Source organism: Jaculus jaculus, chromosome 12 (genome assembly GCF_020740685.1).
Source record: "Jaculus jaculus isolate mJacJac1 chromosome 12, mJacJac1.mat.Y.cur, whole genome shotgun sequence".
Taxonomy (NCBI): Eukaryota; Metazoa; Chordata; class Mammalia; order Rodentia; family Dipodidae; genus Jaculus; species Jaculus jaculus.
This window is the reverse complement of record NC_059113.1, coordinates 112030959-112057814: the sequence shown is the minus strand read 5'-3', so window position 1 is coordinate 112057814 and position 26856 is coordinate 112030959. Positions and strand designations below refer to the sequence as shown.

Here is a 26856-nt window from a genome sequence, read left to right as displayed (position 1 = left end):
ATTTGAAATCATGTGGTAGATAAAGTGTGGAGCCAAGCATATCATTTTTATCTTTATTTTTTTGTTTGATGAGGTATGCGGGGCTCCTTCCTGGTCAGGTAGGTAGTGCCAAGGGAAGGACCAGGCCTGCTGGTTCCTCCCTAGGGGTTGAGAAGGATGATGAGTGTCAGACGACTCAGAAACCTCTCCTGGCCACCTGAGAAAAACCATACTGAGTGGGGAGTCTTTTCAATGCAGGAACTCACAGAAACAACTCGTTTTATTACTCTGAGCAGTTGCCTATGTCATGTTGGGGACAAAGGCGGGGATTTTAGGATGGGGGAAGAGGTAAGGGCCAATAGTAAACTTTAAGTATTGAAATGGTAATTACAATTAATACGCGGAAGTGGCAGGCCAGAAACCATTAGGTGTCTTGGTGAGTCCTAGCTGGCCAGAGACAGGATGCCAAACTTTAGCTAGGCTCAGGAAGTTCCACTAGGCCTCATGCCTGGGCCTTTCAGAGCCCAACAGAAGTAGGATCTCGGTCTAGTCCAGGCTGACCTGAAATTCACTATGTCACCTCACTTTGGCCTTGAACTCATAGTGATCTTTCTACCTCTGCCTCCAGAGTGCTGTGATTAAAGGAGTGCACCAACCTGCAGAGCTAAGCATATCATTATGAAGTTAAAGTTGTGCATAGGAAATGAGGTGAATGTGTGTGGCAGAAAGTAAAAAGAGGTGATGCTTACTGGATTCTGAGATATATGTGTGTGTGTGTGTGAGATACCATGTTATAAAATAATAAAGTACCTCATTAGCTGAATTCAACCTTTCAAATGAGAGAGAAACCCCAGAAATGAATAACGGATTCTATACTCAGCATATTTTTCTTTCAAAAGTTAGGTAGGGGCTGGAGATATGGCTTAGCACATAAGGCACTTGCCTGTGAAGCCTAAGGACCTAGGTTCAATTCCCCAGTACCCGTGTAAGCCAGATGCATATGGTGGTACACGTATCTGGAATTTATTTGCAATGGCTAGATGCCCTGGCATGCCCATTCTCTCCCTTTTTCTCTCTCTTTCTCTCCCTATCTCTATCTGCTTCTCTCTCTCTCATAAATAAATAGATAAATATTTAAAAAGTTAGATAGACATTCATGAACTACAAATTATTGTATGAACAAAGGAGAGAATACATAGATAGAACTGATAATACACAGACACTATCAGATTGCAAAAACTCTTAATAGTTCCTTATAATGTTAAGATACAGTTACATGATCTGGACAGCAAAACTTTTATATATGGGGATGGAGCGAAGGACATAAGCCAGATGCACATATATATGGAGTTTGTTTGTTGGGGTAGGGGCTTCGGAAAACCCATATTCATTCTCTCTCTCTCTCTCATAAATAAATAAAAATTAAAAATATCTTTAAAAACTTTTTATATATTAAAATTAATAAAATGGATATGTAAACACAGTGGTATTTTTTTTCTGGGGTACAGTCTCATTCTGGCCCAGGCTGACCTGGAATTCACTACATAGTCTCAGGGTGGCCTCGAACTCATGGGACTCCTCCTACCTCTGCCTCCCGATTGCTGGGATTAAAGGCTTGCACCACCCTCCTGGGTCCAGTGGTAAAATTTATAGCTGCTCTCTTCATAGGTGCCAAGAGATGAAAAAAATCTGATGCTATTTATCTTGTGACTATATTGATATATACCACATCACAAAATAATCAAAATTATCAAAATTATAGAGTTTTATATTTATTTATGAAAGAGATACTGAATAGGTGTGCCAGGGCTTACTGCAAACAAACTCCAGAAGTATGCACTACTGTGTGCACCCATTTTTATGTGACACTGGGGAATTGCACTCAGACTGTCAGGCTTTGCAAGCAAGTGCCTTTAACCCTAAGTCATTTGTACTTGGTGTATTAGTCAGGCTTCTCTAGAGGAACCGAATTGCTAGAATGAATTATTTTAAAAAGGGAATTTATTGGATTAGCTTACAGTAGTCCAATAGCAGTTGCAGGCCCGAGAATCACCGAACCTGGTAGCTGCTCAGTCCACGTGGCCAGATGCCTCAGCAGTCCTGACCCGGCACTGCAGATGGTGCCGGAAAGCCTGGAGGCTTCCTGAGGAGCCGCTGGGTTTCGATCCACGCGGGTCTTCAGTTGATGCTGGTCTTTAGTCTGCACTGGTCTTCAATCCATGCTAGAAGGTAGGGAGCAGCTCCGGCAGCCAAGTGGAAGGAAGGAAGGAAAAAGGGAACTATTCTACCCAGAGCTTCCTTATATCAAGTCCCTCTCTGAGCAGGGCCGCCCACTCTGGGGGAAGGGCTCACCCTGGGAGAAAGACCTCCTCCTTTAGTTGATCCTTCCTATAAGCAGCCTGTGGATTACTAAACAGATCAAGTTGACAACACCTTAACTATCATACTTGGGGAGGTTTTGAAGTGGTGATCTGATACTCAAGTCCTGATTTTCCAGACTCTAAATCTGTACCATTTTTCTTTTTTGTTTTTGTTTTTGTTTCTGGCCTTCTGGGCTGTTAGTCCACTGTAATGGAGAAATAAGCACTCTGAGAAATGTGAGTTCTAGGCAATTATTACTACTGAACTACATCCCTAACTTGAGAGGTCTGAGTTTTATTCAAGAGTCTTTGCTCTTTTACTATATAATAGTGTATGAACTTGAACAATTATACTGATCTCCAGGAATGCAATCATCTCCTCTGTGAAATAAACATGTTGGGCTTGATGGCTTTTGAAGTTATTTCTAGTTCTAACCTCTTAGATTCCTTTGAAGTACTTTTGAGATTTACAATTATATGTTGTATGCTACCATAAAAGATACACAAGGGGGCAGTATAACACTTAAGCTATGAAATGGTTACTTTTCACATTCAAAAATTACTTGTGAAAGGAATTAGGCATATTAAATCATAAAGATTAAGAGGATCAAAGACAGTTAGTGTTATAATTCTGTCCTAAAATATAGCAATAGTTTTAAGGATTTCTGATAGCATAAATTTTCAATTTACCTGACTGAAGAGATACTTAGGACATAAAGGTGCCCAGAAAGATTCCATCTAGGCTCTTTGAGAGGCTCAGTACATTGAAAACTTTTCAAGGAAAAGTTGAAATGAAGGATTAAATAAAAGATATACAGTTAACCCTAAACACACTCTCTCATACGCATACACACATGCATGTGCAAAAAAAAAATGATACATTGAATTAGAAGAGGGACTAACTGGGAATAAGAAGAGGTTTGGTGCAAGGGGAACAGAGATAAGGACAGGAAAGGTAATAGGAGGGGATTATGTTCAATATAGTTTATATGCTTTTATAAAACTGTCAATAAAACAGGTCTTACAGGAGAAAATTTATTTGCGGTGTTTAACTTTTATAATCTATAATAGAACTAGTTCTAGAAGCAGCCTTGCCTAGTAGATTTCTTTTTACCCTCACTCTCAGATTTCCTTAACCCTAACAATGACCATTAGGACATAGGCATTCAGGGCTGGAGAGATAGCAGTTAAGGTGCTTGCCTGTGAAGCCTTAAGGATTCATGTTTGACTCTCCAGGTCCCATGTAAGCCAGATGCACAATGTGACACAAGTACACAAGGTCCTATATGTGCACAAGGTAGCACCAGCATCTGATGCTCAATTGCAACGGTTAGAGGCCCTGGCATTACTCTTTTTCTCTCTCTCATTTTTTTTAAAGGCTAGTCTGTTGGGCTTGCCTTAAAAAATAAAAAATAAAAAAAAGACATAGCATCCAGACCTACTGTCTTTTTAAGTCCTTGATGCTCAGGTATATCTTGCAAAAACACCAGAGGCCAATAATGAAGGTTTGGGTAAAGGAAGTGAGACTGACTCAGTTATGTCACTGTGTAGAGGCTGTTCTTCAGATTTTGGGTGAGTTGTTCTAGTTAGGAATGGATTTTACATACTAGCAAAATGCTGGTTATTGGGCCAATAACCTCTAACCTGTTTCTAACACCTATAAACAATGTTTTCTCCATTTTTTCTGTTTACTGTACTTTGAAATTCAGGGGATTTGGAGAATTTTCTAAGAATTAAATAACCGAATTTATTTATACTGTTTTCTTATTCTTTTGTTTGAGACATTTCATAACCATTCAGCACTTACTGATGTAACTATGTCTAGGTTAAGATACAAAGGAACCATTTAAAGGGAACTGGTCTTTGCCTTCTTCCTCAAAAGGAATTTAAGGCCTAGTTCCTCAGATATGATACATGGAAGAGAGATATAGGAACTAAGTTTAGCATATTGTACCTGGATACCTGTTTGCATGTAGTAAGGTATCAAGACTTTGTCTGATTCCATTAGTTTAACTCTGGTCTTCTCTATCACCAGAGATCTATCAGATAGGACCTGTTGTCTACTTTCAACTTCACCCCTTGTCCATTGCCAATTCCATCTCACTAGTACTTTTCTTTCCTTGTCTCTGAACAACTTAAAGGTATTTTCCACTTCTTTGAGACAGGGTCTCTTGCTGCTGCAGATGAACTGCCAGATTGTAAAGGAATGTCTGACTATCTTACAAATGAGCTTTGGCTTCTCCTGGCTCCACGTTTCATTGTCATACGCTCATTGGGATCACATGTATATGTGATATACATGTATATGAGTATATGAGCCATTTTGCATATGGCTTTATGTGGCTGTGTCTGGGCTTGCAGGCTTTGCAAGCAAGAGCCTTTAACCACTTTGCCATCTGCAGAGCCCTTATGAATCAGTCTTTTGTAGATTTTCTCTGGCTTTTCTAGTTGGTCAGAGGTATGTCCCTCAGTACCACTCCTAACTCAGCATGTCATCTCTTCCACATAAAGGGGCTTCAGGCACTGTGATGTCTGTATGGATGGAGTTTTCTACTCTCTTATTTCTAGAAAGTTTATTGACTCCTAGAACCACTCTATGTAGGTCTTTGTCTACTAGCATTTTTAGATTAGGGTGACTTCATGTCTCTAAAAGCACTGGGATTACTGTGCCTGTTTCTTGAAAGCTTGTATATCTGGGTTGGCCAGAACCGGGCAATGATCTGGATTTATAAAATATCTATATTGATATTACTCAACCTCTTTTCTTCATTGGGAATTTAATTCAATAAAGGAATTTGTCTGGAAAACATTGTCTGGAAAAAATTTCTCTGCCATGTTTTCTATGTCAAGGTCATTCACATGTTATATTGATGGGAGAGATTACTAGACTCCCTGTAGTGTCTAGTAAAATGGTGAATTGCAGATTTGGGAGTGTTGGCACCCTAGGTGGGTGAGAAGTACAAATGTTTATTCTTCTCTTTAGCATTAATTATGTGAAACAAACCTTTTGTCTTCAAGAAAGATGTTTGCCTAGCCATTTTCATTAGATTTCCAAATTCTTTCTTTTAAATTTGTGGCCATTGAGAGGCCAGCTAAACAAAAAGGCCCTTGATTATTTTACTCATTTGTGCTTGGGAATATTAATTTCTTAATTACTCAATTAGAAAGAAGAAATAATAGTCAACTTTTCCTTCAGATTTGCAGACTTCTCACATCTTAAATGGTTACTAAATGAGGATTATTTCCCTTTAGACCTGCGTTACACATTTAAGCCTTTGTTCTTTAAGCCACATCTCCATAATTATAATTTATTTTTCTCTGCTATCTCATTTTTCCAATTATCTCTCACACATTGAACCTAATGCATACAGAGATCGCATACATTAGGCACAGAAAGTGATAAGAAGATAAAACGGCTTTCCAGCAGTAGATTTATAGTTTTTCCAGAGCACCATAGTTATTTAGTTTAGTTACACAAAAGACCCTTAGATATGGACATACTGAGTATGTAAACAGCACATGTTGGTACTATCCTTTCCCTCATCCCTGCTGCACCTTTTCCGAAGAGGCACTCCTTGTTAGGGATACATGGGGATTGTGGGTCATGTATTGTGGGGGTAGCAGTTATGGGAGAGAGGGAATGACTGTGCATAATGTCCCAACTTGTGGCTCTAACAATCTTCCTGCCCATTCTTCTGCAAAATTCCCTGAGCCGTGTTGAGTGCATTTTAAGTCTACTTCAGTGATGGGCTCTTAGGAGCCTTTGAATCTCTGCATTGGTAGGTGTTGAGTGTTCTCAGTTCACCCTCATGTTGATATCAGGTTCACTGAGAAAGCTGCACTCTTGTTCATTTCTCCAGTTCTTCTGTGGTTTCAGCTGGGGCCAGGGTTAAGTGCACTGAAGACCTAGAGTTTTTCTTTGGGCCACAATGTTAATTATTAGCAATTGTATCTAATCATGGAAACATTTTATATTCTAACTATCAAAAAAAAGATTAAAAGAAACCCTACAATTTGTCCCTTTCTAATGTGTAAACAAAAACCCATCCCAATTTTATATTGCCTTGTTCTTTTCATCAAATATATTTCTGGTTATTATCAAATGTAAAAGGTTGATTTCAAATGAATATTCTGTGTTGTGGCTGCAGTGGAACTTGGTTGTCCTGTCCCATCACTCTTCTGCCCATTCTTTCTTGATCCAGTGTCTCTGACTGGTTGTTTACAAGAGTTCCAGTGTCTCTGAAGTCTTTGCTCGCCTATGGGAGTGGGGTTACAGACATGCATGATCATGTCCAGCTATTTGTGTAGGTCCTGATGATTGATCTCTCAGGCTTCCTCACGTCGTCATGCTTATACAAGAAAGTGCTTTTAAGTGGTGAGTCATCTTTCTAGTGCAAAATATTCAAGTCTTTAAGATGTTTCACATGTGCATAGTATTGATGCAGGATTGGGGAATTAGGGGAGGGATTGTGAACCCCATTTTGGGGTCCTTATCTCACTTTCACAAAGAAATGATGAAATAGTCTTGAAAAGGGTAAATTATCAATTATGAGGTTTACTGTAGGGGAAATTAAGATCCAGGAAGGAAGCTAGTTGGAAGACTCAAGCCAGGGGAGAATTCTCCTTTTGTGGTTGGAAAGAAAGAGGGGAGACAGAATCTTCATTACAGAGAAATCTTGGGGGTGAAAAGGCTCTTGGGAAGAAATATGCGCCCACACATGGAAGGCAGAGCATAAGCACCAAAAGATCCCTTCACATAAAAGACCAGAAGGTTAAGAAATAGTAATTAAAGAAAGATCATACATGTGACAAAATGAGAAAGCACCCGCAAAGCAAGAAAGATATAAGAGAGGTAAGATGAAAAATACCCAAGCAGAAGGAAGTGTTCCCCCCCCCACCAAGGCTGGGGAGGAGGAGAGATTTACACACTGGTGTACAGGCAAAACCACAGGGAGAAGAGAAAATTTACACATGTGGTTAGGCTCCTTTATGCAGATCAGACATCCAATTAGGGTGAACCTTGTAATCATGCTCAGATGTGTAAGGACAGACCTTATTGGTTTGTGGACTCAAGGGGCTGACTCAGGAGGGACCAGCAGTTTTTCCAGGACACTTAGATGCGCTGTGCTGAGGTAGAAACAGGAAGCTTCTGCTACCGAGTTTTGTTTAAAGCAATCTTGGATGAGACTGGATCAGACATGGGTCCTAGTCCTGCCAAAGCAGGCTGGTGGCATCCTTGGGCCTTTTTCTCTGGCTGACTGCTTATCAAAAGCTATCTTTCTCCTGTCTTCTCTTTGTGCTGTGTTGTGGTGCTGTATATGTGGCATATGCATGTATATGTGGTGATACAATATCTCATATGTGTACTTGCAAAGGACAGAAGACAATGTGCCCCTCCCCCACTCACCTATTGAATCATAGTTTCTTACTGATTCTGGAGCTTATTATTTTTATTTGCCAGCTCCAGGGATTCTCTCGACTCTGCTCCCCACAGGTCAGAGGTTATAGAAGTGCATGGCCCCATCTAGGTGTTTTACATGAGTGCTGGGGGAAAGCCAACTCAGGTATTCTCAAACCCCCTCTGGCCTTCATGCTTGTGCAGTTAACCACTGAGTACTCTATCCATCAAGTTTTTAGTTTAAAAAGAGTCTACAGCCTGATAGTTGTTAACCTCTGTGACTGCACTTGCATCTCCCATGTATTATGCTCTAACAGCGAGTGTGTTCCCCACTGAGACCCTACCTCAGGTTACATACCTGTGATGTAGTGTTATAGACCTGGGAGGGATTAAATCACCACAAAGATGCCTGCATCTCAAGCCTGTGAACCCCAACTTTAACTGGGGTTCAATTTTCCAGTACCTATGTAAAGCCAGATGCACAGTGGTGGATGCAATTGGAGTTTGTTTGCAGTGTTTGGAGGCCTAGGTGCATCCATATAAATAAATTTTGAAAAATGAAGTGGGATAAAGTAAAAATGCCACTGAAACAAGAAAAAAAGGTAAACACAAGCAGACATTTAGTATCTAACAACTGTAGGCACCATGTTTCTTGATATTAGTAATGTAAATTTTTTCTAGGCTAGAGCAAAGTTCTGTATAAATCATAGTTGTAAATTATTTCTAAATTTTTTTAATTTATATGAAAGGGCAAAATGTTATTGGTTTCCTATTTTATCATCTTTAGTATTCATGAAGAAGAAGCTGTTTCCTTTTTTCTCTAAGGTCTTTAACAAAATTAGCCTTTGTAATCATTTTGTGCTTATTGATTTATGAATGAAGAGAACTAATGAAGCAGAAAATTAAAATACTTTTGATGTTTTAATTTTAAAATTAATCACGAATCTATACTTCAATGCCATTTCTCTCATCATTTAGTTTATTGCTAGAAAGTATTTCTATTTTTCCTTAGCCTTATATAACTAAAAAAAGCTTTATTAGCTTCTAAAATTCTGGCTATTTCAATGACTTGTTAATGAATAAGAATTTTGGGACTAAAATTAATTTGATTATTTTCAGAAATTTTATTATTTATGTTCTTAAACATTTTACAACTCTATGTTTAAAAGTTTATTTTAAGCTAAGACACTTTAAGTGTAGACTGCAGACTGCTGTAGTGTTACTGTAAGCTATACCTTAGCTAAGAAACTTAGGGTATCTTATATATAAATTCACTTTAAGGGAGACTATGAATGTTTTTAAGACTTGCTATAGTATCACACCCATAGTTATTTTTCCTAGTAAAAATCCTCAGTTTTTTTTATCCATATAATATTAGTACTAAAAGACATGAAGAGACTACTTAATGCAGGTAGTTTCTGAGCCCTCTTCTGGAATGAAAGGTCTAGAAAATAGAAGACATGTCCTTAGAGCCTGTCATATCGGAGATGACCAATAAGTATGTGATGAATGAATTGATAATCTCCTGAGTGTTTTTATCAGTGAGTGTCCTGAGGCCTGGGAAGGTTCAAAATTGAGTCTAAGGTAAAAACTGAGTCTCTGGGTTCTTTGGTACAGAGTTTGGTAGCTAATGTGCTATACTGTATGGCATGGTTCACAACTACCTGGTAGTTTTCTGGTCTCTTCAAAACAGAGCACATTGCTAACTTCCTGCTGCTGGTGTAGCTATGAAGGATTTGTACATGCTAGGTAAGCAGTTTGTTAACTGAACCATATCTTCAACCCCATAAAACAAACCTTTCCTTTCTTTTCTATTTTATTTATTTGAAAAGAGAGGAGAAAGATGCAGATAGAGAATGGGTTACATCCAAGCCTCCAGCCACTGCAAACAAACTGCAGACACATGTGCCCCCTTGTGCATCTGGCTTATGTGGGTAATGAAGAGTTGAACCTGAATCCTTTGGCTTTGCAGGCCAGTGCCTTAAGTGCTAAGCCATTACTCCAGCCCTTCTTTTCTTTTCTTTTCTTTTCTTTTCTTTTCTTTTCTTTTCTTTTCTTTTCTTTTCTTTTCTTTTCTTTTCTTTTTCTTCTCTTTCTTTCTTTATCTTTTTTTTGTCTGTGTAGATATGTTTGTATGTGTGTATACATGTTTGCTTATATATGGGAGTATGTGTGTATGTACTTGTGCATATATGCATGTGGAGGTTACAGGTCAGTGTTGGGTTTGAATCCCTTTCCTCTTTAATATGATCAAAACATTTTTTTTTTGTGACAGCATCTCTCATTGAATCTGGAACTCACTGAATAGAATAGACTAGCTAGCTAGTAAGCCCCACTGACCCTCTTCTGTTTGCATCCCCAGTACTGGGACTGTAGGTGCATGCCACCACACCCAACATTTTATGCGGATGTTGTCAATCAGATCTTAGGTCTTCATGCTGTGTTATTATTGACTAAACAATCTTTCAGCCCCCAGAAGGAATCTTTTGTTATTTTTGGGTTTTGTAGTATCTTCCTTCCAGTCCTTCAAAAGATTATAGCCATTCTTGTAGACATGTCTTGCTTTCCAAAGAATCTGTGGTCATTGTCAAGGAGGCAGAAAACCTTGAAGTGTGAAGGGTTTGGGGCGATCCTGTGGTTCTCAAGCAGCTTTGGAGTTTGGCACCTCTTAGCAAAGCCTTGGCTTTGATTTGCCTGGAGAAAGTCCCCAGGCTGTTACTGATTTGACCTATTGTAGATATTGATGACTTTGAATTCAGGGACTCAAGGTTGTCTTCAACTTTCTTTGTACACAGAAAAGCTGTGTGAAGGAAGACTGGTATGGTTTATTATGAATTCTCCACCAAAAGGTTCATGTGTTGAAGGCTTGATCACTAGCTAGGAACATCACTAGCTAGGGGATTGGATCATGAGGCCAGTAACTTCATTATTGACTATTCAGAGATAAGGCCAAGTAAACATAAGTAAGTTATTGGGGGCATACCTTGAAGAATATATCTTGTTCTTGGACTTTTCCTTTATATCTCCTTCCTGGCTGCCACAAGGTGAGCATCTTTCTTCTTCCATGCATTTCTACCATGACATTTCTGCCTTACCACAAGTCAAAAAAACAGTAGAGCTAGCCGGCTATGGACTGAAACCTTTACAACTTTTAGCCAACATAAGTCTCTTCCTGAAATGGGAGGAGAAGCAGTTCTTTTGCCACCACAACTGGAGTAGGAGGGAGCAGCTCTGCTCTGCTGAACTGAATTCTTAGAGAACATCAAAGAATTGTTGGGCTGGAGAGATGGCTTAGTGGTTAAGCGCTTGCCTGTGAATCCTAAGGACCCCGGTTCCCCAGGTCCCATGTTAGCCAGATGCACAAGGGGGCGCACACGTCTGGAGTTCGTTTGCAGAGGCTGGAAGCCCTGGCGCGCCCATTCTCTCTCTCTGCCTCTATCTGTCTTTCTCTCTGTGTCTGTCGCTCTCAAATAAATAAATAAAAATTCAAAAAAAAAAAAAAGAATTGTTGCCTCTAAGTCAGGCTGAGACCATCAAAAGCTGGGAAGAGAGTGATTGGATATTAGCAACAAGCTTTATTTCAGACAATAAAGATAGTAACAACAGAATTTTACTATAAGCAAAAAAGCATTCATTAACATGGATAGGAGCCTCAAAAGTGGGAATCTCCAATTAAGGCTGGATTCAGAGGGTTGCAGTATATTTGGGGCTGTCGCTACCTACAACTGAAGGTGTCTTAAACTAATTGATTGTCTATTGAAAGTTTAGTAGTAGCCAGGAGATCTTTTGTGTTGTGGAGGGAGCAGGGCAGGGCAGAAGCAGTAATTAACTGCCTTGGCCCACCTCAAGTTTTTGGATGAACTTCCAGAGCTCCAACCTGTTCCCAGCCAACCTTGTAGTTTCTTAGTCTCCAAGCCATACATACAGTTTCTAAGTTACTTAACCACATAATTCTCAGAAGTGGGTTTTTTTCCCCCATTCTCCTTTATATTTTTGTCACAGTAGTGAAAAAGTAAGGCATTGAATTTGTTTAATAATCTAGTGTCTTCTGCCTACCCCTCCATGGTTAATTCTATGTTTGCAGATCTCCTGAGACCAGTGTGTATATGCAGAGTCCCAGATAAGTGTTTATCTGCACTATTAGTATTACCATATAAAAGAGCTTTACAGTTTGACCACATGTCCCTTTTATTTGAATGTATAAAATGTAATTCCTGTTTGACTGTAAGCTAAGATGTACCTTGGCAGTAGTATCATTTACCTTTCATTACAATCAGATATCAGCATAGGTCATGGAAACTGCTGTTTCAACCACCAGATATGATAAAGGTGGTTATTGTATAAACAAATAGTCCTCCCTTAGTTGGTGTGCTCAAGAATAACAATACTGAGGTTATTTATTTATTTATTTTCTTTCCCTAGCCATCTACCCAGTTGTACAACTCTTCCTTTAAGGGGAGGAGGACAAGGGTCTTCCGTTCTGGGAAAAGTTACATCTTGATTTCTGTATGGTGAATTTGAACATGTGGTTACCTAAGTTCAGAGAACCTAATTAAAGTGTCAGACCTTAGGGTAGATATTTGTTTCAATATATGTCACTGTCACCAGCCATTACAGGCTCTCATGAACCTACTGTATCTCTGGTTAATTCCTCTCTGTCAATTAACAGTAATGAGAAGTGATGGGATGTATATAAGCTGTGGTTAATGATCTACAAACTCAGGCTAACTAAATGTTTTAAAGTTAATTGTGTGTATGTGTGTGTGTGTGTGTGTGTGTGTGTGTGTGTGTGAGAGAGAGAGAGAGAGAGAGAGAGAGAGAGAGAGAACAAGAGAGCCCATGTGTGCCATAGTGTGTGTGGAGGTCAAAGGACAATTTTTGGGTCAGTTCTCATCTTCTACCTCATTTGAGGCAGGGTTTGTTGTTCACTACTCCATTTCCAAGGTATTTTTTTTTTTTCAATTGTCTTTAATTCCCTTCTCATCATATGTACACTGATTACAGAAGCCTGCCTTAGCATCTGTCCTTTTATGGGCTCTGGGGATATGAACTGAGGTAGTTAAGAGTTTTATGGAAAGTGCTTTATCCTCTGAACTCCAAGCATAAGTAGAATTTTTACCTATCCTGACATTATACCAAATGCATTTCAAGTATATTATGTGTACACTAAATGTCAGCTCATGGCTGTTTTAAGAACCTTTGAGAAAATCCTACCCATGGAGTCTTAGTTGTTTTCTAGTTTTTTCAGGCAGAAATCAAACATTGACTCTATCAGGAATCTTTTTTTTTTTTTTGCATTATATTGACATCTTCATGATTGACAGTGATGTGCCTATACATTTTTATATAAACCTATAAAACTTAATGTGGCACAATCAATAAGTAGTCAAGTATTTCAGACAACAGTGGAAAAATATTTTAAAGCTGAAAGTCTTGAAGGGGAGATCAATAAGTCATCAATGAAGCATCATTTCAAAGAGATGGTTCAGCTCTTTTCTGTGGGACATAGCAAAATCAAATTTGGGTAATTTTGGTTTGAGATTTAGATGTGCAAAAACACTCAATAACTACTTTCCATTGATGCATATCCAATTTTTAACTAGGTGAGCTGTAACTGGTTTATTTGACAAAGATGGTATGATGTATAAGATATGTTCTGCCATTAAAATGTATAGTTATATCCCTCCAGTGATGAATAAAAAGCCTCAGCAAGACTAAATGCTTTCTAACAAACACTCATTTTAACCATTCTCAGTATTTTTTCAGAAGTTATTGGATGAAAATCTGCCCCCCTCCTAGTCTTTATTTTACTTTTTATTTAAAAAAATATTTTATTTATTTATTTGAGAGAGAGAAATAGAGGAAGAGGCAGAGAGAAAAAGAGAATGGGCATGCCAGGGCCTCCAGCCACTGTAAATGAACTCCAGACACATGCACCACCTTGTGCATCTGGCTTACCTGGGTCCTGGGGAATCGAACCAGGGTCCCTAGGCTTTGCAGGCAAATGCTTTAACTGCCAAGCCATTTCCACAGCCCTTTATTTTGCATTTTGTGTAATATTATCTGAGAGCGTTAAACATCTTTGCTATTTACAGGTGTGGTTATTTCTGAGATATCTCAAGTTTTGGCATGTCAGTCTATGTTCAAACTAATGGTTAGTTCAAATCAAATAGGTGCATATAGTCATTTAAAAGGAGTAATAGTAATGATAATAGTATATATGTTGTGATTCTAAACATTTTAGGGATAAATTCTTGCTGTAACATATCAAGGAAGGGATTATTAGCATACAAATGTACAAATATAGAAACCAAGGAACAGAGAATTTAAATAATCTGATGGATCACACAGCTAGTTGGCGACAGAGAGGATTTGACTCTAGTCAGATGGGCTTCTAAACTCTTTTTTTAAACAATTTGTTTTGTTTATTTTTATTTATTTGAGAGCGACAGAGAGAGAAAGAGGCAAATAGAGAGAATGAGTGTGCCAGGGCTTCCAGCCACTGCAAACGAACTACAGATGTGCGTGCCCCTTGGTGCATCTGGCTAACGTGGGTCCTGGGGAGTCGAGCCTTGAACCGGGGTCCTTAGGCTTCATAGGCAAGCACTTAACCACTAAGCCATCTCTCCAACCCCTAAACTCTTAACCTCTGTTTTCTGTAGTAGCATAGATGTATGTTGAGTCAGTCTTGAAAAAAATATATTTTACTTATGGGTACCCAGGCACCTTTAAATTCAGCAATATTTTGAAGAGCAGTTAAGAATGATTAGTGGGGTTTAGATACTGGGGGAAGTAGCATGCAAATTGGGAAGTAGGTGAGTGGGAACTGGTATAGAGCTTAGCACCTTTACATAAGGGCTGGGGTAACTGTGGCCAGCTGGAAAGGTTGGCCTTGAAATGATGCTTGCTTGTGCAGAGTGAAGGAAGTGATTTGAAGTTGAGTAGAAAAAAAATGACCATAGGGGTTGACAATTATAAAGAATTTTGGGAGTAGGAGGTTAATCCTCAGGATGGAAAGAGCCAGTTGCAATGTTCAAATGGAAGATGATGATAAATTGCTTATAAAATGCTTGCCTATGTATCTGGCTAGATATATATTTATTGAATGTTGATTAAACTTTCAAGTAATACTTTATGGGAATACTATATTCTAATAATATGTTAGTTTATTCTTACTTTTTCAGAGTCATTTTATTTACCTTGCTTAGAATATTTTCTTCTTAAAACTAACCTCTTTCTAAGTTGTAAACATTCTAGTCTTTTCTGTGATGCCTAAGATAAAACAAGGAAAAGCTTCAACACTTTGAATAAATATGTGCTGACCATCACTAAAGCAGCCTGTGGTGCTCAGGACTGTGTCTAGTTTATTTTGTAATGGAAGTGTTTGCCTCTTGAAGAGATGTTTGTTTCTGAGAGCGTGCATGTAATCTGTATGTGTATGTGCCTCTGTGTGTCTGTGTGTGCATGCTCATTTTCTGCATTCAGCCTGCGTCACTACTATGGTAATCAGAATCTCTCAGAAGCCTCCTAGGTGAGGAGAGGTCTTTGATGGTTAAAGACCTACACTTCCCATGCATCAAATGTGCATAATGCCTTGAGGGCTTTAAGAGCTGCACTAAGCATGCATGTCTCATACCCAAAGTAGACATAGTGCCTGCATTCCCACAATAGCAGCAGCCCTGAGCAGATGCTTCCACTGTGCTTATCCGACTGTGCTGTTCACTTAGGGACAAAGTTCTATAATCAGATCTCATGGATTTGTTTTCTACAAACTGTAAAGCATGGATTATGAAGATCTCACCATGCCACAAAGGGCAGCATCAGCCAAGTTCTTGGAGTTGCTAAGGATTTCTTTTCTTCCCTCCCTCTTTTTGGAGATGTGTATCAGTAAAAGGCTTTGCCTTTAGAGAGAAATTTTACTGCTCTGTTCAGTAATGTGTAGCAATATCAAATTTAATGGCAGACCTTGAAATGTATAAAAACTTGAGTCCAGAAAAAGGTAAGATCTATACTACTAATTTTAAGGTAAGTGTAATATTCCTAGTAAAAGATGACAAGCATCTTCTTTCATGTTTAGTTAAAGATTTGTTTCAGTTGCTGACAACATACTTGAAATAACTGTATTTTAACATGAATTCAAAGGTAACAACGTATTTTTGGTTAGGTAAAAGTTTTTCCTTGTAAATGAGTATTTTTATGATGGTATAGATGCATGCTGGCAAACTGAAAGTGCTTCATTTTAATAAAGTAGTCAATTATAAAATCATTTGTATTCTTGGGTTATAAGTCAAGGACACAGACAAACCTAAAATTTTCATCTGATTTTAATTTAAACATTGTCAAATCACACTGACTTTGAATTAATGGTGAATACTTACATTTTAACTTTCTATATGGGGAGGGTGATTTCTATTTTGTATCAAGTAAAGAGTGTCATGGCAGAGAAAATAATTAGCTTTATAAAATGGAATGGCAAAAGTATTCAACATAGATAAAATGGAGGCAGAACCTGTGAATCATGTCTTAAGAGCCTGTCAGCTCTAGGCACATGAGAAAAATAAAGTATGAGCTAAGAGGTCAGAAATTTAAAATATATTGAAAATGTTCTTGAGTTATGAGAAATGTTCCTGTCTTGTCAGACAGAATAAATGACATGTCAGGAACTGTCTTGTAAACTTATCTTCAAGCTGAAATTCATCTGTTATTTCAGATTATTCATGTGTGCCAATCAAATGTAATTTTATCAACTCAGTGTCCCATCTAAAAGCTTGTCTGAAGAGTATCACGAGTTTATGATATCTCCTTCAACATGCCATGTTCATAGTGCCAGCACTGATACTTGCTTTTTATTCAGAAATGGAAACTGTATCACAATTGAGATTTCCTGAGTATATTTGAATTTTCCAACTCTGCAAAGGTTCTTTTGTTGAGAAATAGAGTAGGATTTGATTTGCATGATAGACATTTTGTTAGAAGGATTACCATTTAGAGTGTTGTCTTTCTACATTTGGAAACTTTTATTTGTAAAATGTAGAAGTGAATTGTATAACATGCTTTCATGATTGCTTTAATATATATATATATATATATATATATATATATATATATATATGTATACATATATATGTAAATATATATATATGGAGTGAATTTTATTATTTTTACCACATAATATCTTTAAGATCAAAGGTGAAGTAAGTTCTAATTCTTATGCATTATGGAAATTAGAATTAACTTTTTTAGTTAAGGTAGATGTGTTCACATATAAATTGTCTTTAGAGTTTTTTAAAATGTATGCATACATTTGATATTTTACCAAATAGATTTTCTTTGCTTTGTTTTAGTAATTTTTTTTGCTCACTGAAAAATTGTCTTTAATGACTCCATTCTGGTTTGCAATTGTTTTAGTTATTAATAAGCCCATTTTAAGACATATTTCTTCTGCATTCCCTATTAATTTTAAGAACATCTTAAGTTATACAGACTATGAAAAATTAATAGATTCTGAAGTCTCATCAAGTCTGTCTGACTTGCATTACTAAATAGTAACATTAGTGGAAGTGGCTTTAATTGATTGGATTGCAAAGGTGAGAAATATCTGTTCACATGTAGGAAAATCATGGAGAGAAAAGAACAGCTTTGGTGGCCGATCATTAGTCATAAATCTGCTTTATTAAGTGTAAAATGCATATTTGTACATTTTGTATTTATAAGCATAGTTTTACATTTTATATTTTTATACTTTGTATAAATGGATTTTCTATTTACTACATGCTTGGAAAACTATTGTTGTTATTATTGACCTATGCATTCTCTCTCCAACCTACAAGTGGAGAATGTTGGTGATTATTAAAATAATACTGAGAGATGGTGGAATTGTAAAATAAAATCAGAGATCCAAGCAAGTTTGAATCATATGTCCATAACTTCATAATGCCTATGGGCATGAAGTTTTTTTTTTTTTTTTTTTGAGGTAGTGTCTCTCTCTCTAGCTCAGGCTGATCTGGAATTCAGTATGGAGTCTCAAGGTGGCATCAAGCTGACTGTGATTCTCCTACCTCAGCCTCCCCAGTGCTGGGATCAGAGGCGTGTGCCACCATGCCTGATTTTTTTCTGTACAATATAATACTGTTTTATCATAGAGTTGTGAAAAGCATTACTATCAGAATGTCTTTGAAAACATTAGGAAGATGGAAAAGGATTATAGAAATATAAGATTATATAGTTATATATGTATAAGAATAGTATACATTTTGTCTGTTTAATTGAAAGGACATTGTATTTGTGCTGGAGTGCCAATGAAAGTCATTTTGACCTAGTACTTTTTGGTACCATCTGCTTATTTCCCCCATGGCTTAATGTAGCCTACATCCCAGAAGCATGCACACTGTGCATGCATGCCTTACTGAAGGACAGATGTCAATGTAGGGATGAGTCCTAGATTTCCTGAGCAGGAAGAAACCACAGAAGTCTAAGGAGAAAAAGTAGGCAAAGAGAGACTGTATAATTTTCTTGAAGACATTGATCAGATCTGTAGCTAGAATTGACCCCTGCAGTTCCTAGGTTTTTATGGCTAGACCTACTCTGTTCACTTGTATAAAGTTTTCCTTGATACTTGCGATTTTCTTTATGTTATGCCATTTTATTTCCTTGTACAAGTCTGCTATTCAGGGAGAGAGAAATGAGAGTATCTTATGGGAATCTAACTGCTAATGATTAGTAATTAATTTGCACAGTATATATGTATAAACTCACATATATACACAGTAGAGATATATATCAGAGAGATAAGATAGAACACTAGATGCTGGTTGAGGATATGAAGATAAATAAAGTATTTACCTTTTACAATGGCTTATGGTATGAGACAGGGCTTTCAAGAGCTATCCTTTTTTGTTTTTTGTTTTATGAGGTAAGATCCCACTTTAACCCATGCTGACTTGGAATTCACTCTGTAGTCCTTGGCTGGCCTCGAAGTCATGGTGATCCTCCTACCTCTGCCTCTCGAGTTCTGGGATTAAAGGCATGCACCACGATGCTCAGCTTTATTTGTTTATGGGGGTGGGGGGAATGGATGTGCCAGAGCCGCCAGCTCCTTCAAACAAACTCTAGACACATGTAACACATTGTGCATCTGTTTTACATGGGTTCTTGGGAATTGAACCTTGGTCCTTTGGCTTTTCAGGCAGGCGCCTTAACTGCTAAGCCATCTCTCCTGCCCTCTAGAGGTATCTTGACTGTCAAAAAGTCAGCATAAATTCCTGGAGATGACATTTGAACTGACCTTTAAGGATAAAGAGAACTATACTAAGTAGAGAGCATGACTGAAATTTAAGAAGTAGGTGAGGATAGGTACTATAATAAAGATGTGGTAATCCATATATATATGGCAATAGAGGGGTTTGAGCTGGGGAGAGATTAATTAGATACGAGTTTTAGAAGAGTCATCTCTGAGAGCACTTTAGATGGTGGAAGGGTTGGAGCTATGGTAGGGAGACCAGTAGGCCTCCACTGGAGTTAGAAAACTTATTTTTCATGAGAAAACATTGAGCTTTCATTCATTCACAAAGCTGCCCTTGAGTTTGCAATGCTTCTTCCTCTGCATGCACTTGTTATCCACATATTACCTTATATTTAGGATAAGTTAGTTAGAAGGAATTAATTTCCTAATAAGAAAGTTACCATTTGTACTCTAAGTTTGTGATATTTTGTCTATTAGAATTTTGTCTGTGAGTATTCCTGTTCCTCTTTTTCAGAGATCAAAAAACGTGAGAAGTAAAGACAATCCCTCTTTTGGTTGTGGGAATTTGGTTTGAATGTTATAATATTGTAAAATCCATCCAAAGTATTATTAAAGTAGGGAGGTGTCATTGTTTGATTCAAGTGTCCCCCCCCCCCCAAACTTAGGTGTCCTAAATGCTAGGCAACCCAGCTGAGGGCAACTGGAAATTAAAGCCTCCTGGAGGCAGTGTATTGTGGTGGCTGGCTTATGGATGTTACAGCTAGTTTCCTCCTGCAAGTGTTTGGCACACTCTCCTGTTCCTGTTGTCCACCATATGTTGGCCAAGAGGTGATGTCCACCCTCTGCTTATGCCTTCATTTTCCTCTGCCATCATGGAGCTTCACCTCCAGTCTGTAAGCCAAAAATAAACCCCCTTTTCCCAGAAGCTGCTCATGGTTGGGCGATTTCTGCCAGTAATGTGAACCTGACTGCAATTGCCATTTCATGGTCGTTAGTTTTATGGACTGTGCAGAAGGTAGAAAAGGCAGGGAATGGACTCTTTTCCAAAAGCCTAAGGGGAAAGTATGGCTCTGCTGAAACTTTGCAGACTTCTGGCTTCTATTACTTTTTCTTAGTTGAATTGTATTCCATTTACAGTTTGAGGAAAAAAGATTAACCTGTGGACAATGTAGCCTTCCTTTTAGGAACATTGTATTTAAGGTCTCTCTCTCCTCTCTCTCTCTTCTTGATTGGCCTGGAACACTTTTTTTTTTTTTTTTTGGTTTTCCAGAGTAGGGTCTCACTCTGGCTGACCTGGAATTCACTCTGTAGTTTCAGGGTGGCCTCGAACTCGGTGATCCTCCTACCTCTGCCTCCCAAGTGCTGGGATTAAAGGTGTGCACCAATATGCCTGGCTTAGCCTGGAACTTTCTGTCCTCAAATTCATGGCAGTCCTCCTGCCTCAGGTTCCTGAGTGCTGAATTGCAGGCATGACTCAACATGTTTCTGATTAGTTTTCTAAATATATTTTTAATTATATATTTTTAAAATTAAAATAGTTAAAAATTTAAATATAACACTACAAAAGAATCCAAAAAGTGTGGTTACTTTTAGCCCTCTTCATTATTTTCCTTAATCAACTTCTTTAAACTCATTTATTATTTGTTTAATAAGAGTTTTGCATTATTTTCATATGTCTAAATGATGAGCTTGTACTGATACCAATTTCCCAATTTTTTGATATTACCTATTGATTTTCTTCTATAGTTAATAAAGAATTCATTCATCTATACTACTTCAGTTACTTTATTAATTACTTTTTTATTTCTTTGGCACTTCACTTATACTTCATTCTTTCACAGCACTTAGGAGTGGGTTCAGGCCCTCACCTGCTAAGCACATCCTTTATATCTCCAGATGACCACTTACTCTTTGTCTCTTACTCTGACAACCAGAACCTGCTGCCTAATAACCATAGCATTTCTATTAACTCTTTTTAAATCTCTAGCTTCTCTTAATGTAAATAACTTTCCTACTTTTTCTGTACCCATACTTACTGTGTGGACTAATAATTACTTTAGATCATAGGTATATTTTAATAGTTTAATTTCAAGAGACAAAGTAGACATTAGTATGAATACATACATTTTTGTTATTGTGATTATATAAGTTGCTACCAGAGCAAGGTAATTAGTTATTTCAAGTAATGACACTACATCTAAGAGTGGTATTAGAGGATAAGGACATGTTTTGTAGATTTCTATAGCAAATGATAGAATCAAATTCATTAGGGAAAAAAACCTAACAATAACTATGGTGAATAGTAATCTTTGTAATAACTCTATGAGGTATGTCTAATTAGAGAGGGTTGAGGAGTACCTACTAGAGGAGTTAACAAAGAACTTATTTGATGTTAGCTGGAGTTGGGAGACTTGACACTTTAATCTTGTTACTTAACATTGGAGCCTGACTTGCAGTTATGTTTCCTGTATTTGGGATATTACTACTATATTGGAGTTGGGCAGATACTTACACAGGAAACCCTCAGTTGTTTTCTTTGTTAAGAAGTTCTCTACTATCTCTTAAAATACATCTTAGTTCCTTCTACATATGCCTTTTCCCTTGGCAGGTTGGTTTAACATTTCTTTGAATGAATATGCTTGTTAATAAGTACCTCCCCAGTGGGAGAAAGAGAGGTAAATGGTGTGGTTGATTACGCAGAGCTTGTTATAGGGATAAGAATGGGTAAGGTGGGAACAGATCATACAGAATTTTTTTTTTCCATTCAGAAGTTTTTATTGTATCTTTGAGCTTTTGGGCTGGCTTTAAGAAACAAGAGAAGGTGGTAAACTTTGGAGTAGATAAATGATATAAAAGCAGTATTTTAGGAAAAAGAATAAAGTGCTTGGAGAAATAGATACAACAATACAAGGTAAAGGATCCTGCAATCTACATGAGAAATTGGTATGGGCATATCAAGGCTATGAACTCATCATTGAGGCTTTGATAAGTGATGTTCTCTAATGACAAGTCAACAGAACAGAAGCTACCATGAGTGAGCTAGAGTTACTTCAGCTGTCTCTTTGAAGACAAATAAATGATTGTTTCTATTGATCTGTTTAAAAAATTAGACATAGTTACTAATGTGTGTAACATAGATTTTTGTCTAAACCAGTGACCTGTTGCTTCTCCCTTTTCTTAAGATTAATGTATTTTCTGTTTTTCCAATTAGGATATGCAAAGACAAATCTCGAAATAATATATAAGTAAAGGTCTGAGATACCTTCTGTTTTATTCCCACTAAGATGTAAAGCAGAAAAATTAAGTAACAAAATAAAAGGCAGCTCTAAAGGACATTTATTATTCTCTTATAATTTTATTTTGCACATTTGCCTGTGCCTAATTTCATACATTATTATTAATCTTTATTTGTTTTAGTTCAGATATCTAAAGTTATATATAATTATTATCTTATTAACTTCTACATGAACTTTCTCCTTGCATGTCTCACTCCTCAGAAATACTTGGTTAATATTTTGGCATGAGGGTTTGCACTCGTCAGGAGTATATGTTTGTACAGAGACATTAACACAAAAGAGTCAAGTCATATGTGAAGGTATCATAAGGGAACTGAACTTTTGTGTATCAACACAGAAAAAGAACTGCTAAATGTTGTGGACCATTGAAAACTATTTCTACTTACTGGGACTCTTATGAACATGAGATGGTATCTAATTTGGGCTTAGTAAATAAGTACTTCTCATACACTGAGCATTCTTCTGAATTTAAGATTTTGGTGAATTTCAATAACTTTATAGGTATAAAGTTATCCTCTCATCTCATTTTCATATTTTTATTCACTAATTTCTTTCCTCAGGTTCTCACTAAAGTTTGAGAATTAAAAAGACTAGAATATTAACTTTTTTTTTTTTTTAGAGCCATCGAGGCTGTGGGGTTATTTCTCTATAGAATATTAACTTTTAAAATGAAAGAAGGCAGGAATGGGGAATATAGTAGGTACTATTATACAAGTCATAGTGTGCACTCTCAAGATGTATTATATCTCAAATTTTCTATTGATCACTTTGTGGTCATTTGAATGTAGAATGTCCCCATATCCTCATGTGTTGGTGATTAAGCCATATACTTAACCCTCAACTCAACTGATGGAGCCTTTTGGTGTTGAAACCTTATTGGAGGAGGTGTGACATTGGGGACAGGCCTTGAGATATATTAGTCCATCTCCACTGGGTGTTCAGTGTTCACTCTTTACACTTTTTCCTTGCCTCTGTGACAAGCTGATACCAGCTAGCTGTCTCTGTTATGCTTTTCCTACCTTGATAGAAGCTTCTTCTTGAAACGATAAATGAGAAATAAACTCTTTTTTTTTTTTTCCTGTAATCTACCTCTGTTTTGGACTTTCATCCCAGCAATGAGTGGGTAACAATTGCAACTTATTTTTTAAAGTAAAATGAATATTTGTTTGGTCAGTGCTCTTCTTATTTAATCACAATGTGCAGTCATTCTCAACTTAGTACATATTCTCACAACATTTCCTTATAGTCTTCTATCTTGAGTTTATGCCTTTTTTCCCAGAAGAAGTGGTGGATAAAAGCAAAATATGTACAAGGGGACAAAGAGAGAATAAGAGGAATCAAGAACAAAACCATTCCATGTTCTTATGTTTGTATTTCTTTCTTTTCCATTCTAGGAATCTACTTTCTTCTGTTTTTATGATTTTCCTGCCTTTGGCTACTTTCCCCAGATTGTCTTAATCCACATTATTTTTTCATAGAAATCAAAGTTCAGCATATTTGGTTTATAAGCCCAAATGTAAAAATGTGAAGACAAGAATCAATAGTTGGGACCACCCTGGCTCTGACCCTTGGAACACAATGTGTACCATTCATGTTGTGCTAAGGGATATTTCCAAGGTGTGTTCAGTGATTTTTCTTGTTCTAAGTATAGAGCAGCATTAACAATAATAAAAACAAAGCAAAGCAAATATTAGCAGACATAGCAGAAGCCTTGAAGTTCATGGATAACAATAATCTGAAGAATATTTCAGACTTGTGTGACTTGCTATATATTGTATTGCTGGGTTCTGACTAACATTTTCTTTGTAATTCTTCAGTCATGTGACTGTTTTTTGTTTTTGTGGCACCAGAGCTCAAACCCAGGGTCTCATGCAGGCTAGATAAGCACTCTACCACTGAACTATACCTCTAGCCCTTGGGGTGTGACTCTTATTTGAAGAAAGGGTACAGTTTTGAGTTCTACATTAAAAAAGAATGCTGAAAAATTGGCATTTGTTGAAAAGTGCTAATACAATGGGGGAAAGGTCCTTTTAAAGAATAGGCCAAGCCTATCCCAGCCTCTAGGAAGTAGAGGCAGAAGGATTGCAAGTTCAAGGATTTCTTGGACTACAGAGAGAGACTACAGAGTGAGCTCAAGGTAAGCTTGGTGAACTTAATGAGACCCTGCCTCTGAATTAAAAGTAAAAAATGGGCTGAGGATATAGTCCCATGTTAGCATGTTTACCTAGCATGTATGAGCTCTTGGGTTCAACCAACAGAACTACAAAACAACAAGAAAAACAATAACAACAAATCCTAGGTTAAAGGACTAAAGATCATATTATTTCTCAGTTGAGCAAAGCAATTTTATAATATTGTAGTTTTTAACTTTTTTTATTTGCTACTTTTATTTATTTATTTGACACAGAGAGACTAGTGCACTCCGGCCACTGCAAACGAACTCCAGACATGTGTGCCCCTTGTGCATCTGGCTAACATGGGTGCTGGGGAATCGAACCTGGGTCCTTTGGCTTTGCAGTCAAGCACCTTAGCCACTAAACCATCCCTCCAGCCCTATTTTCTATTTTTAAAATAATTTTATTTGCTGAGTATTTGTCTCTTTTCATGTCATTATTTAATTGTGTTCCTTATTTTTTAGAATTTACATACTTTTACTTGAAGAGTATTCTTTTCCATGAGAGAGAGAGAGAGAGAGAGAGAGAATGCCAGAAACTTCTGCCACTGCAAACAAATTCCAGAAAAATGAGTTACTTTGTGCATCTGGCTTTATGTGGGGACTGGGAAATTGACCATCAGGCTTTGCAAGCAAGTGCCTTTAAAGCCAACTCTCTAGCCAGACTTGTAATTTTTTTGATACAATTTTAAGTTTACATTCCTTCTTCAATTTAATTTTTCATTTAGTTCCTTTATTCTCACATGCAAGCTATTTCCTATTTTACCTTGTTGTTTCTTTATGTCTAAGAGGGAGAGGAGTAGCATTTGGGTAGGGAGTTCATTAGACATTCTAATCGAGTATTTCCCCAGTGTTTTGGTTCAATGGGAGTGAGAAGGACATGGAATTTGAAATAAAATAACACTAGAAGCCAGAGATTTTAAAGGCAGCTTAATTTTTAGCCAATCATGTAGTCAGCTTCTCTTAAACACATTCTTTTCATTTTAACAATACAAAATTTGCATTTTAGAGTTGTGTGGATAAATTGAGATAATCTATAATAAGCCTTGCTTAGTGCTCAATACACAGGCCTTCAGAATATATGACATCATTCCTTAAGCTGCTGCTATTACTATCTCTCCTCCACATTCACATGCCTTGTCTGTGTTTCATCCTTTATTTTCTCTGAGGCTTGCTAACCAACATCAGTTTTTTACTGGCATTTCTCCTTTAGGCCTCCTTATATATTTATCCTTTAACTTAGTTATGTTACTCAGGGCATATGAGGAAAGCATGGGAATAATTCTAAGGAAGCAATATGTTAAATCCTTAGTTGAATTTAATTACCACACAGGTTATTACCTAGAATACATAACTGCAGAAACAGATTACCTAGTTAATTCTAATAATTCCAGTCCACCTACAATACTTAATACCTTTTGAAGGGAATTAACATGTGATCATTTGTGCTGACTGCTTTCATCTTAAGCCTTCCAAATACACATTCCTCTCACTTAGCCTAAAATATAAATTCAGCACAGTAACCTTGTTATGGAATCAAAGATTTAATACCTCTTTTAGCACATGGAAAAAGAGCAAAATAAAGAAATAAGGATAAACATAAATATGGAAGAAAAAAAATCAATAAAGAATGTAAAGTTCCCACAGGGGCTAAAGGCATTTGTATGCAATGCATTTTTCATTATCTTTGACTTGTTACTAAAAATGTATATATATATTAGACATGATATATATATATATATGTATATATATATGTGTATATATATGTGTGTGTGTGTGTGTGTGTGTGTGTGTGTTTTAAAATCATGACAATAGCTTCTTTAATTTTAACAAATGTTTCATACCTTCAGAGCCTATCATTGTACTATATAAATAATAAACTCCAAATCAGGAAATAGAAGATTGCAGCTCCAACTCAGGTCATTTGTTGGGCTCTCCCTACAAATTATGCTGATTCATTGATGGGCATTTTTATAATATTATGAGATACTTAAAGCACCACCTTAAGCATATATCATCTTAAGTTGAGTGAGTCTCTAGAAGTAGGAAGTGCCTACTTGCTTAAGTTTTCTCCCTTAGGCCCCTTGGATTGGCCAATGAGGAATAATTATTTGAGTGGTCCCTTATTGATTATATTACTTATCAAAAGGAAAAGAGACAGACCATAACACCAACTATATTTATTTTTATTCAGAATTTTGTGTGCAACTTTGAAGTTTGTCTTTCTTACTGTTGGAATGATATGGAAAATAAAAACTAAATGTCAGAGAGAAAAGAGGTGCAGACTGCCATATAGATATGTCCTTTCCTCCATTTTTATTCAAGGGTCTGGAGATGTGCTTGCTAATAGAAGGTGGTGGTTTTCTTCCCCGTTTAAATATTTCTGTCTCTTTGTACACCCTTTATGA

At 37.1% G+C, this 26856-nt stretch overlaps 1 protein-coding gene across 7 annotated transcripts in view; it reads left to right on the top strand.

Moving 5' to 3' along the window:
* Positions 1-26856, top strand: part of Plch1 (phospholipase C eta 1) — a 173902-nt gene that overhangs the window by 27521 nt on the left and 119525 nt on the right. Inside the window, exon 1 of one of the 7 annotated variants that reach the window (XM_045131688.1) lies at positions 15533-15736. The exons of the other annotated variants lie outside the window; for them this stretch is intronic. Coding sequence (XP_044987623.1) covers positions 15694-15736 — 43 coding nt within the window. The 5' untranslated portion in view covers positions 15533-15693. Of the gene's footprint in view, positions 1-15532; positions 15737-26856 lie in introns of those variants that run through there. 7 annotated transcript variants of the gene reach the window in all.